The sequence below is a fragment of the Lissotriton vulgaris genome, chromosome 10 (genome assembly GCF_964263255.1).
Source record: "Lissotriton vulgaris chromosome 10, aLisVul1.2, whole genome shotgun sequence".
NCBI classification, from domain to species: domain Eukaryota; kingdom Metazoa; phylum Chordata; class Amphibia; order Caudata; family Salamandridae; genus Lissotriton; species Lissotriton vulgaris.
The window spans coordinates 1,138,526,686-1,138,540,125 of NC_141698.1; the positions used below are offsets into that span (position 1 = coordinate 1,138,526,686).

A 13,440-nucleotide genomic window follows, 5' to 3' on the forward strand; every position below is an offset into this window, starting at 1 on the left:
CACGTTGGCCAAGCGAAGTCTTTTTTCCTTGTCTACATAATGAAATTCAAATAAAGAACAGTACTAATCAAGGACAACACCTCTCGACTCATCTCTTTACAAATACTAATTGCAATTGGTATATATTGTTTTGTCTTAGGATTGCCTCTCAATTGTGCGTTTTAAAAACTTTATATAATTTATGGTTCAAATTGGTGGCGAACCATTTTTGAGGTGGGCAACACCTGATGAGTGCATTGTAAACCAAGTTAACATACGTGGCTTGTGCGACAAATGGGCCCTCTAGCTACCATGGTATTTTTATTCATTCAAACCTAATTAATGAAAGAACCTTTGGTAGGGATGGAATTGCTTGTTTCAAGGAGCTGCGTTTGTCTTGCCTTATGACCTGCAGCTGACTGGGCTAGAGTACAGTGCATTGGAGCAGATAGAGAACAAGATGCCTAACTCCATAAATGACCTGACAAAGCAAAACAGAAACACAATGTTTAATTTTACACAGTGCATCAAAGATACTTGTGTTATAATCCCCCATGCTGTTTCATAGGCTCAGTGCACAACCCATCTGCAGGAGAGTCACAGCAATCAGTCCTTGGCCCTCCTAGACACAAGTGTGGGAAGAGGGTCTCTGATGGTTCCTGCAGCGGTCCCCTCGTTCCACAACCAATGTTTAGGTGTTAACACCTCCCTGGACGGGTGACATCTAGTCCAGCATTGTTCGTTACTTCTAAGCAGTAAACATTGTCCAGGTTTACTGTTTGGTTCTTAGAATCACCCATGACAGGCAAGGCCTGTTCAGTTATTTGCCTCTTCTTTGATAGGTGATGTCTGGTGCACGCATGCAGTTGGCTTCTCAGCACCTCCCAGGAGAAGTGACGTCTGGCACAGGCTTCCCGGCTGCTCTTTTTGCTTCCTCCTCTTTTTGAAATCCAGAACAGCAGATGGACCTCCCAGGTGGGTAGAGAGCACAACACCGCAGCATCTCCTGGATAACTGCTTCACACTTGCTTTCTACATACTTGTTGGCTGAAATTTGGAGAAAAGCAAACATAAATAAAACTTGATATTAAAGGAGAAAGCTACTGCAAAGACGGTTCCACCATTTTGAACAGACATATGAAGTAACTAGTAATGAACCAATTACTAGGCACTGACAGAAGTTACCAGCTTACCCATCAGTCACGGAGCACACACAAAGCAGTTCTCCACATACTATAGCCACTTTCTGAGGCATGTGGTATAATCTGCAGCTGTAGAAGCCCCCCACACACAGCTGGCAGACTGGTATATTACTGCTACTGGTCTTCGCGGTTATCTGGAAAACAGGCAAAGGAGACAGGGCAAGCCGACGGAACAGTTGTGCTCCTGGGATACCCTCCTGCCGGACACCAGTTCTAGTTTATATATTATATAAACTTGTTTATGTTCTCCCATAATATTGGGAGTATTCTCCACACGTGACGAGAGGGGCCAGGATCTAATTAGACCGGCTCGTGTTTTGTGGCATACCAACCGACGTACGGTGGGGCCAGAGGTGGTACTGGGAGAGACATCAGTCCTGAAGAAGACCGGGGTGACCTTTTGAGGCACAGTAAGTCCGTCGAAACATGTTGACACTAGCAGTACCAGGAGGGGAGTCTTGAGAAGCCTCATCTTCTCTTCTAGACACTACCCATCCTTTCTTTCCTTTTTAATCCTGGTGGGGGAACCTTGAAAAAAAGTTTTGGTTGGGATCCTCAAACCAGTTTTAAATCACATCCTTATCAACTGCACTTTTTGTTGCATCACTAGTTCCAGTCACTTGGTAATATGCACTGTTCTATCACTTTGTATGTTACGTGTATTAAGTGTTGAGTTTTGTGGTCTTACGTTTTGTTGCGTTTGATTTATTATTTTACCCCCTCCCTTATGCTCCGCCCTGAGTGTGGCTACACCAGGGCGTTTTGTAAGCAGGCCCAATGATGAAGCATGTCACATACTTCGGTATGTGAGTGAGGGCAGTTTTTTCAAACAGATGAGTTTTTCTGTTTTCGTTATATGTGTTGTTTTGTGCTCTCCACCCCTTATTGTATGTTTTATATTACTGCTACTTGCATAGTGTGCCACCAGTGGAGCCTTGTAGCGCTGTTTACGGAAATCTATCATGGATTCTGAGGCTTCCATTGCATACCAGGGTCCGAGCCGTCCTTACATTATATGTATTGGGTGTTTCATTTTGGCTTGATTTTGGGCTCAGAGAGGTGTGGCCTTCGGACTGTACTAAATCTCCAGGGGGCAGAAACATTTTGAATGAGCTGTAGCGGTCGCTGTGGCCTAATTCTGCAATGTTACATGTGTGTTGTAGTCAGTCTAATGTGTCTTTGTGCTTGTGATGCAGTTACCAATGTAGTTCAGACAGCTAGTTCCCCCCTTACCCCCCAACCCCACTTTTTTGGAGGTTGGAGGGTACAGCAATTGCAATTTGCTACCAAGTGACTCTTTTCTTTTTAATGGTGCATTCGTGCACCACTCTTTTCTTTTTAACCCCTTATCTGCTGATGACGGAACCGCTCCGTCATCAGCTGCGGTGGCGCTGTGCTGATGATGGAGCGGTTCCGTCATGGCCCGCTCGCTGCTCATGCGCGGCGCGAATTCCGCGCCTGCGCTGAGCGTTCTATTGAGCGGGGCGGGCCGTGACGGAACCGCTCCGTCATAAGCACAGCGCCACCGACGCTGGTGACGGAGCGGTTCCGTCACCAGCATGCGGTCGCCCCGCGGCCACCCCGCCCCCTTAGCACTGCGGCGGAATAGCCGCCGCAGTGAAGGGGTTAATTGTGCTTTCACGCATCATTTGTGGGTTAAAACTTACTAGACAATGTGGGCATCCACACACTTTGAATAATCAATTTTAAAAAGGCAAAATTGCCACTGTATCATTTGACATATGTGTATGCACACATACTGCAGCAACATTTTGCCACTATTTGGTAATGCTTGTCAGCCTCAGCAAAGGCAAGAGGTCAGCTAGCACCTTTGAATGGTTAAACCTGTTGGCTTTTCCAGGGCTTATCTTAACATTGGACCACCTGAAATTAAGGATGTATATGGATGTCAGTACTTGGGTGCAAACCTGGCCTTAACATGGCAAGTTTATTGGCTTTTCTATTTTGTAGACCTGACATCTTAACCCCACCTGCCTGCCCAGAAGTCTTGCAAAATAAACAAAACATGGCCCAACATTTCAAGGCTTCAGTCGACCACCTTGGACTCAGGCTATACCAGTGTCACAGAGAAAACACACCAGAAGCCAGGCCTTGTCGCACATCCACACAGAACAGCCTGTATCCAGCAATACTGCGACTAACATGGGTGGAACAGAGTTACAGTGCTACAATGCAACCACTGGCGCAGAGTGACTGCCTGAGTACATAGTTCAGATCTACTGAAAGCACAAGAATGAGAAAATGTAATGGCATAAAAAGTGAGTAGCAAGTTAACCTGAAGTAACAAATACAGAAGCAAAGGGTAAAGGTCTGCTGAAAGTCAAAGGAAATATGCTAGGAACTTAAGGTAACTATCAAAATACTGCCTTCTGTGATTTTTAATGCAATGACAACCTAAAACATCTAAACTTGCGGAGCAACAGATTACAAGGTGAACCTGACTAAGTTTTATTTTTATCTTAACCTAGTATACCTAATGTAAGCAAACCCAATGAGGACATTTTTACATATATGACAAGAAATGACGCAGAAATTTTCACTTAAAGTTTTTGACAGAAAACCACTAGACTCAGTAAATAGGTAGCGACAGATATTGCGTGAAGGATGTGGCCTAATGGGCTATGGCGGTCAATTTAAAATCTGGGGAACAGGGTTCGAGTCTCTGCAATGACGCAAAACATCCTGTGATTCTGGGCAAACCACAAAAATGGAAGTGTCCATGTATAATGTAACTGGTGCTTATGTAAAGCGCTCCGATATCTGAAACCTTTGTGTCAAGTTCGCTCTATATAATACTCTGGGGGGGAAAAAACACATAGCACCCTCACGAACAGCAGCTACGAGCTGCCTTGTCTTCCCTGTGTTACTTGTATATAGTAAACCATACGTACATGTGAGATATAGAACATGTGTTAGTAAATCATATGGATCTGGCTTTAATGTGCATACACCAACACATTAAAGTGAGACCTATTGTCTCTGACAGTGCTTGTTGATATTTGTATGTGGTCTATCTTGATGGCAAATGTTAAGAGCACTGCAATATCTGAATATCCATGCTATGTCGGATGTATGATAGGTAATCTGTCTCATGTGTTCCGTTCGATACTGGGCTGTCTGGCTGGGAATACTACAGACAATTCAAACTCTTTCAATTATTGCGGTGTCTGGCGGCGCTGCTCTATTTATTTCCTTATGTGGGGTTGTAAGCTTTTTACTTCATTCATTAGAATGTATACATACAAGTGTGTAAAAGTCTCCATAAATAAGCAGTGGAGCACAGTCCTAGAGCACAGGACACCCAGTGGTGGCTAACAGGAGACTGCCTCAGGCTGCTCCCCAAATTCAAGAGGTTATAAGATCTGTGTGGGATATCGTTCTAGATCCAGAAGAAAGCCTCACATCCTGTTGTCTCCTTTCCACCTCTCATTTCCTACAAAGTGATGTTGCTACTGTGGTTGTCCTAGCCCACCAGAGGTCTTGCTTGTCGAGTGGGCTACTCCAGGTTATCACATTGCAAGTGACGCAGCTGAGGATGATGTGGGCCTGGCGAGAGAGCCTGTGGAGCACTTCGAGTGGAAGAATGTTAACCTTCTCCAAACCTTTGATGACACAGTATCCCGCAAGAAGGGCTCTTTTCAGGGGACAAAGTGGGACTCTGGGATGCCTGTTCGTAGGACGTTGTACCCATTCAGACGTGAAAAGACCAAGGATTGAGTATTGATTCTGAAAGGACTCTGTTGTGCCAGGACAGCTAGAGCCAGGCAGCTTGAAATATTTTTGTAATGTGACGTTTAAAATGGAGGCTGGCGGGGGGCGTGGCTAGCGTTCAGCCAAGATGGCCGCAGCCAGTGCAGCTCTGTGACCGAAAGCCCTCTTCCTAACAATCCGATCATTTATCCGCCTAACTGCAGCTAAGACACCGCAGCATCTGAAACGGTACACCCTCCGGTGCACATCCCACAAAACCGTTTCTCCGTACCTTCAATATTAGAAAAACGACACCGAAGAGAAGATTGCGGCCTGTTTTCGTGCCGAGAGCCGGGGACTGAAGTACAGGCGGGGCCGTTGGGCTCGAAGTCCGGCGAGGCGGTCGCCGTGCTGACGAAGACAGGCACCAACGGTGAAGCGTGGCTCTGGGACGTGGACGCGCAAATGCAAAGATCCGGCAGGCACAGAGAGGATCCCCGAGAAGCGAAAGGACGAGGGACGACAGAATACCCTGGTACGAGTGTAGAACGGAAGACCCCGCTGGGCGGGAGACCCGAGTTAGTAGCGCCGAGCCCAGAGACAGACCGCGGATATCTAAAGCGCGGTCCTGCAGACCCCTGCTGGTCCAAGTGCAATTAATAATACTAAACACCACAGCACCCAGGAATCACTGGGAGACAAAGGGATCCCTCACAGACGACGACGGCTGGCAGGAGGCACATACCGTATCGGTGAGGGCAAACAAGACGTCCGTGATCTGGCTCGCTGAGAGTTAGGTGCTTTAAGAATACCATACTAATCGGTACCACCATAGCTGCATGTGCACGGCCCACCCGACTGCAGAGCCTCCCACAACACCACACTATAAGCAGAAAAAGTGCAGAATATAACGAGAAAACGGTGCAGCTACTCCCCACCGCTTTGAAATTTACCTAACACACCATACCTTGTAACAGCTATAATGAGTGGCAGGGGACTGAAAGGGCAACAGGCACCCAGATTGGAAAAATTTGCATTTCGCAAGGACCCTCCGGAAGAAGTGAGAGGGGAAACACCACAAACACCACCTCAGCCGAACAGTGAGTCAAATAACGCTGAAAAAGTTACTCTGCATGATGTAATGGCAGCACTAAAGACGATGCATACTTCCATGGGTACGATATCAACAGACATCTCCCTGATGAGAGCAGACTTTGCAAAAATGTCGGACCGACTCCTGGAAGTGGAAAAAACAAAGACGGGGCTCCTGGGAGACACTAGGGACCTACAGCGTAAAGTGCAAAAGCTAGAAGACGATAACGCCATGCTGAAAGCCAAACTGGACGACCAAGAAGGCCGTTCACGGCGCAACAATGTGCGCCTTGTAGGTGTACCAGAATCAGCAGGAGGTCCAGCCCTCGACCTATATGTAGAAGACCTTATCCATAAGCGGCTCCAGCCAAAAGGACTCTCAAATTATTTCTCGGTAGAACGGGCTCATCGAGTGCCAGGAGGAAAACCTAAACCAGGAGCACCACCACGCCCCATTCTAGCACGAATCTTTAACTTCAGGGATCGAGACGCTATTTTACAGGCTGCGCGCATCCACCCACCGATAAGAATCGACAACTCAGAAATCAATTTCTATCCTGACTACACTGCGGCAGTGGCCGAACAACGACGAAGCTTCATAGATATAAAGAAAGAACTCAGAGTTCGAGAACTAAAGTACTCAATGATTTTCCCTGCGAAACTAAGAGTTGAATCGGAAGGAAAAACGTGTTTTTATGATTCACCGAAGGAGGCACAGGAGTGGCTGGACGGCTGGAGACCGGCTAGAGGACCCAAGAACCGGGGCACGCAGCAACACAACGGAGGTGGAAGCACACAAACACACAATGAGACCGAATAGAACCGCGCCTTGGACTACGGACAATATGGATTGACCCTGTAACATGGAGCCAGGACTGCGGCGCTGAGCTAAGCGACATCATCCATGACCGGGGCCCGAGATAGACTGCGACCAGTTGGGCAAGGGGAAAGTTACTAACCCACAGCCACGGATGATCAGCCGAGGTGGGATGCAGATCGGGGGAAAGAGACTCCAGAAGGTAGGACATGCTGATCTGAGCGGCACTGTACAGACAGTCTTGGAAGGGGGGACTTGAGGACGGACACAGAAGTCTCACCCCCATGAACAATACACTTGAGTTGGGACACCAAGCACTCTGCTCAGTTGGGGAGGTGGAATGTTCTTAGTCCGCCGGGAAGGGAGGCAGGGAGGGGTGTATGGGTTTTGTACGCATTGAGTTTCCTTAATTTTTGTTCTGTGTTGGGGTGGTGGAAGTTTCCAGATCCACCGGACAAAGGGGCAGGGAGGGGGGTAAGGGATTTAGGGACCAGAAGTTTGGTATGGTTCTGGTTTCTGTTGTTTGTTCTTGACTTTCTCCATAGTCACTCAGACTGGACACATTGGACATTACCTCTGCGAACGCACACACTATCGACGATATCCCGGCCTTTGCTTAAATACTCATTGATCACTACATGGTTCATTGTTCCGCTTATAATTCATTTACTCGACCCGCGACCTTGCCCCATCCACAGAGGCAGAGGGACAAGCTGGCTTCCTTTGACCAATTTGATGGTGGGGATACACTCACACGTAAGGCATTATGGCAGATGATAACTCACAAGGCACCAATCCCCAGTCGCCACGACTGATCTCCCCCCTCCCCTCACGCTCATCTCCTGGAATGTAAATGGCTTAGGACACAAAATTAAGAGAGGACTAGTCCTACAGTACTTGAAACGGCGGAACCCTACAGTGGTCATGCTCCAAGAAACACACTTAATGGGGACAGCCTGCAAAGCTTTGAACCGATGGGGATTTAAAATGGCCGTGCGTGTATCAAGAGGGAGAGAGAGGACCAGATAGCTAGTCCGGATCCCCGGTTTATATGTCAATTAATCAAAAAGAGACTAGCTAAGAATGGGGTTGGCATGATATTTATATTATAAGAATCATGGTGACTCAGTATTGTTTTGTCAATTGGTGGTGGCACCTGCTGGGTGTCTTTTGAAAGCCCTCACCCACCAACTTAGTTGGTGGCATGCTTCATCATCGGGCCCACCCAGTGACACCTAGCGTGTCCCGGGTGTGCTACGACGCCTGATTACAGCGGAGCAGGTATGTCACTGTGTGTGCGGTGAAGGGTGATAAGTTTGTGAGTTTAAAACGGCTTGGCGGGGGTCGCAGTACCCTGAGGGTAAAGACACTTTATTAACTGGGCCTCCGTCAGCGGTTAAAAATAAGGCTGTGGGACGTTAGAGGCGAGTTACGACCTCCCACGTCCTTTGGTGTGTCAACATGTTTCAGCCAGTGCCTTATCAATATGCTGGCTTTCTTCAGGACAGATAAAAAGGTGTGTGTGATTAAAACTAGTGGGTGTGTAGTGCAGGCTATGTGTCTACACGCCCTAAAGTGTATTTAACTGTGAGAGGGGGGATTCCCTTCTCAAGATCACCTGTACATATAACATAAAGGGACAAGGACAAAACATACAGGGGAGAAAAGAGTCACTAGGAGATATTTATCATAGGTTATGACAGCCGGCTTAATAGCGATGGGGTGCAGGCTATAAGCGGCTCAAGTGTAATGGTACTGGTGGTACCATTATGGTGAAAGGTCGCACTAGAACTTCGTTGGTGAAGTGGTTTAAAAAAACGATATTTACAACAGTGGTGAGAAAGGTGAAAAAAATGAGGCGTAAGGTCTATTTCTTACGCTAGTTTTAGGTTGTTTTCGCTTCAAGGTTATTGAAGTGGCAAGGGGTTGGCCCTATATGGAAGACAAAGGACCAATGGGGTTAGGAGACCTGTTGGGAGAAAGGAGTGGTGGCGCTTACCCATAGTAGAGTTGGTAGTTCAGCATACTCACAGGATTTCTGGCCAGCGCCGGCGTTGGACCTGTTGTGCCTCCTTCGCAGAACCGGTAAGTAATGGCTTGTGCTGCTGGTTTATATACTGGAGCTGATTGGTTGAGCGAGGGCACCTGGAAGGTGGAAGGAATGGTGGAAAGACTCGAATTGTCGAGTCATGATCGCGCTCAGGTGTGTGCCGTTTGCCTCGCGCTGGTGCGCGGTGTAGTGGGCAATGTCCGCACATGCGCGATGCGGTTGAATCATCGGGCGCATGCGCGGTGGATTAGGTCTGCCGCGCATGCGTATAATGGGAGCGCTGCCTATGAGGTCCTGACGGCATGCGCTGGTAACTAGCGCATGTGTTGTGTTTACACGTGCTAGCGCTTCAGTTATGTAAACACGTGCTAGCTCTTAGGCATGCGCCCGTGGGGTAAAGCGCACGTGGTGCCGGTGGGTGGCCAGTGTGGGGTAATTACGCTAAAGGGCAAAAGTGACCCTCTATGGTATATTTAACAAATATTAAAATATCAGGAGGGGAAGCCGGGCTTTATCGAGAAGGCTGATTATACCATGGGGACACAGTTATGATGACATATAGGGGCAAAACGACCCAATATTCAAGAATTAAAGGCTCAGGGGGTTACTCAATTAGCAGGGAACAGGTAGTTGAGCCCTGGGATCACAAGTTGGTCAAAGAGTTCCAGGGGATGGCATCGTTCAGACCATGTGTAGCTGTAGAAAGACGGTATATCCATCTCTGCTCTTTGCTAAGTAGTTTCTTGTCATTATTGATGGGGCTTTCAGGGATTTGCTCAATGACTGTCCAGGTAAAGTCATTGGGTGTATGGTAGTGGGTGATGAAATGATTAGTCAATTTACTGATGTTCTTCTTGCATCGCATCGTGCTACGATGCTCGGTTATCCTGGTTCTGACTTTACGTGTAGTCATTCCCACATATCTGAGGCCACACGTGCACGTGAGTAAGTAAATCACATTCCGTGAGTTACAATTGGTATGGCTCCTTTGGGACCTGATTTTGTTGGGTTCGAGGTTCAAAGTTTCTCAAAGAATGATTTTAATTTCAGTTTTCTGAAAAATTGTGCTAAATGTGCCATTCTTTGAGAAATCAACCCCCGACACTACACAAACTGACGACAACCCCAACACCACGGGTCTTAGAGTCAAATCTACCTTCGTCCCACCACCCTCCACCATCCCTGCAGAGATCACCACATTTGAACAGGCAGTATACCATGACATTGAGAATCTCAACCCAACCAAACACTTCAACAACCTGTCATGGAAGGACAGACAAACCATACAACGCCTTCAAAACAACCCCACGCTAATAATAAAACCAGCAGACAAAGGAGGAGGCATCGTACTTCTTGACAAAACAGACTATGACACGGAATGTCGCAGACTACTCAGCGACAACAGGAATTACCGCAGGCTTGAACATGATCCAACAGAACAGTTGCGAACCACTATTCATACCCTTGTCAAAAGGGCTGCAGACGCGGAACATATCTCCAAGCAGGAGGCCGAATACCTTTGCCCTGATCATACCAGAACGCCATACTTCTATACGGTACCCAAAGTACACAAAGGGGTGACCCCACCCCCTGGTAGACCAATTGTATCGGGCATTAACTCTGTACTAGAACCACTCTCTAGATATTGTGACTTCTATCTGAATCCCCTGGTACAAAAGACCCCCACCTACATAAAGGATACCAAACATCTGTTGCAGGTAATCAACAACATTGCCTTTGACCCCGACACCCAATTACTGGTAGGGCTTGATGTGGAAAGCCTGTACACCAGTCTCCCACAAGATGCCACCCTGCAGGTACTGCATGACATCCTGGAAGAATCACCCTGGCCTTACCACACCCCGAGGAGCTTCGTACTGGCTTGTGCAACCCTCGCCCTCAAAGAAAATTATTTTGAGTACGATGGCACCTTTTACCTGCAAACAAACGGAACATCCATGGGCAGTGTTTTCGCGCCGAGTGTGGCTGGATTATATGTACATCACTTCGAAAGCACCAATATCGCTGTGGAATCCAACCCGTTCAGACATCATATCCTGAAATGGCACAGGTATATTGATGATATACTGGTCATCTGGCAAGGCTCACAGCATGAGCTGGATAGCTTCTTAAACTGGCTTAACAGCAGAGACCCATATTTGAACTTCACAAGCACAGCTAGCAACCACCAACTCCCTTTCCTAGACCTGGAAATAACAGCTAAGGATGGAACCCTAGTCACCACCAATTACAAACCCACAGCGAGGAACTCATTGCTTCACTACACCAGTTTCCAGCCTCGCCCTCTCAAAGAAAATTTACCATTTGGCCAGTTTCTCCGGATCAGAAGAAACTGCACGAATGTGAGTGATTATAAATCACAATCAACAGATCTAGCCACCAAACTGGAAAACCGCGGTTACCCAAAGGCCATCATTAAGAAAACTCAGAAGAGGGCCAGAAACCAAAACCGTGAAGCACTGCTTGAAGACATCACCAAAGAAGATGAGGAACAAATAACAACCTGTGTCACCACTTACAACACTGCCTCCAATGAGGTTGCAAAAATCATCAAGAAACATTGGAGAATCATCAATTCAGGACAGAGGAATTGGGAACTACCAAGGTTTGCTTACAAGAGGTGGCACAACCTGCGAGACCAACTAGTCAGCACCCGACCGAAACCACCACCAAAACCAGCAGAGAACACAATACTCAATGTATGGGGCATGCCCAGAGTAACAGGACATTACCCCTGCAACGACTGCAGTGTGTGCCATCTCACATCTCACACGAAAACTTTGAACCTCGAACCCAACAAAATCTGGTCCCAAAGGAGCCATACCAATTGTAACTCACGGAATGTGATTTACTTACTCACGTGCACGTGTGGCCTCAGATATGTGGGAATGACTACACGTAAAGTCAGAACCAGGATAACCGAGCATCATAGCACGATGCAATGCAAGAAGAACATCAGTAAATTGACTAATCATTTCATCACCCACTACCACACACCCAATGACTTTACCTGGACAGTCATTGAGCAAATCCCTGAAAGCCCCATCAATAATGTCAAGAAACTACTTAGCAAAGAGCAGAGATGGATATACCGTCTTTCTACAGCTACACATGGTCTGAACGATGCCATCCCCTGGAACTCTTTGACCAACTTGTGATCCCAGGGCTCAACTACCTGTTCCCTGCTAATTGAGTAACCCCCTGAGCCTTTAATTCTTGAATATTGGGTCGTTTTGCCCCTATATGTCATCATAACTGTGTCCCCATGGTATAATCAGCCTTCTCGATAAAGCCCGGCTTCCCCTCCTGATATTTTAATATTTGTTAAATATACCATAGAGGGTCACTTTTGCCCTTTAGCGTAATTACCCCACACTGGCCACCCACCGGCACCACGTGCGCTTTACCCCACGGGCGCATGCCTAAGAGCTAGCACGTGTATACATAACTGAAGCGCTAGCACGTGTAAACACAACACATGCGCTAGTTACCAGCGCATGCCGTCAGGACCTCATATATTACGAAAAACAGAGGTCCGTAGGATTAGGTTATCACAAAGACAGATGCACATATAGACTCCAATCAGTACTATATTGATTCTTGTTTTCAGTACCCAGCCGGGCCTGAAATTTCATTTCAAATATAAACAAGTTTAAAAGACCATCAGAGAGGTCTAATGCAAACGTTGATAGGGTACAAGCCTGTACCTATCCAAAAGTACACTCCAAAAGGATTGAAAAAATAGGTAAGAAAAGCAAGGAAAAGAGGGTAAAGAATATCAGGCAAAAAGAACATGGGAGCCAATTGTCCCTTGCATCAATAGCATATTTGCATAGCAAGTTCAGACAGCAAATTCATGTAACAGTTTCAACACGATGGTAAAGTTACAGAATTTGGCAAAGTGTCGACGACGTTTCGATCCCCGGCTCCTAGTGAACTGGGATCATCATCAGGACATAAACAATGTTTTGCCTGTATGTGCTTTTTTTCTGATAAAGGTAACATTGAACAAGAATTGGAGAAAAGAGGAAAAAAGGAAATATGTTTAAATATGGCACTAATTAAAGTTGTTCTTTACAGGTAAAATGCACAAGGTATACATTTATATCATGCCATTGTGACGTTGATTTTGAACAAACTGTCTTCCAGTGTGCCAATCTCAAGCTATACGGAATGGTGAGAGCAGTTTGGCCTGAACCTGATTCGGTTTATAGCACCGTGAGTATTTAGGCGCTAACGTGGTTGTGACTACTGGTGTCGCTTTTGACCAGTTGTGCCGTGGTGAAGGATCATGTGAGATTATAGCAATTCAGGGCATGCCAGTAGGAGTGCTTTAAAAGGATTCCGGACATTTTAGGGCTATGGTCAGGGTAACAAAAGACATCCTATAAGTGTCGAAATCATGCATTGTGTGGGCGTGACGAAATTCACTCTGTGCCTCTAGAAATTTAATATTGTAAAAGGTGAATTGCACACCTCTGCAGACGATCCTCGCGGGTCTCATATAATGCTGGGAGAGATTGTGGGGTAGAGGCTGGTGCCTAAAAGAGAGGGAATGGAATGAGTCT

General features: G+C 46.7%; 1 protein-coding gene across 2 annotated transcripts in view; it reads right to left on the bottom strand.

Moving 5' to 3' along the window:
- Window positions 1-472: 472 nt before the first annotated feature.
- Window positions 473-13,440, bottom strand: part of CMC4 (C-X9-C motif containing 4) — a 38,536-nt gene continuing 25,568 nt past the window's right edge. For both annotated transcript variants that reach the window (XM_086942241.1, XM_086942242.1), the window contains exon 3: window positions 473-1,026. In XM_086942241.1, coding sequence (XP_086798367.1) covers window positions 854-1,026 — 173 coding nt within the window. In that variant the 3' untranslated portion in view covers window positions 473-853. The remainder of the gene's footprint in view (window positions 1,027-13,440) is intronic.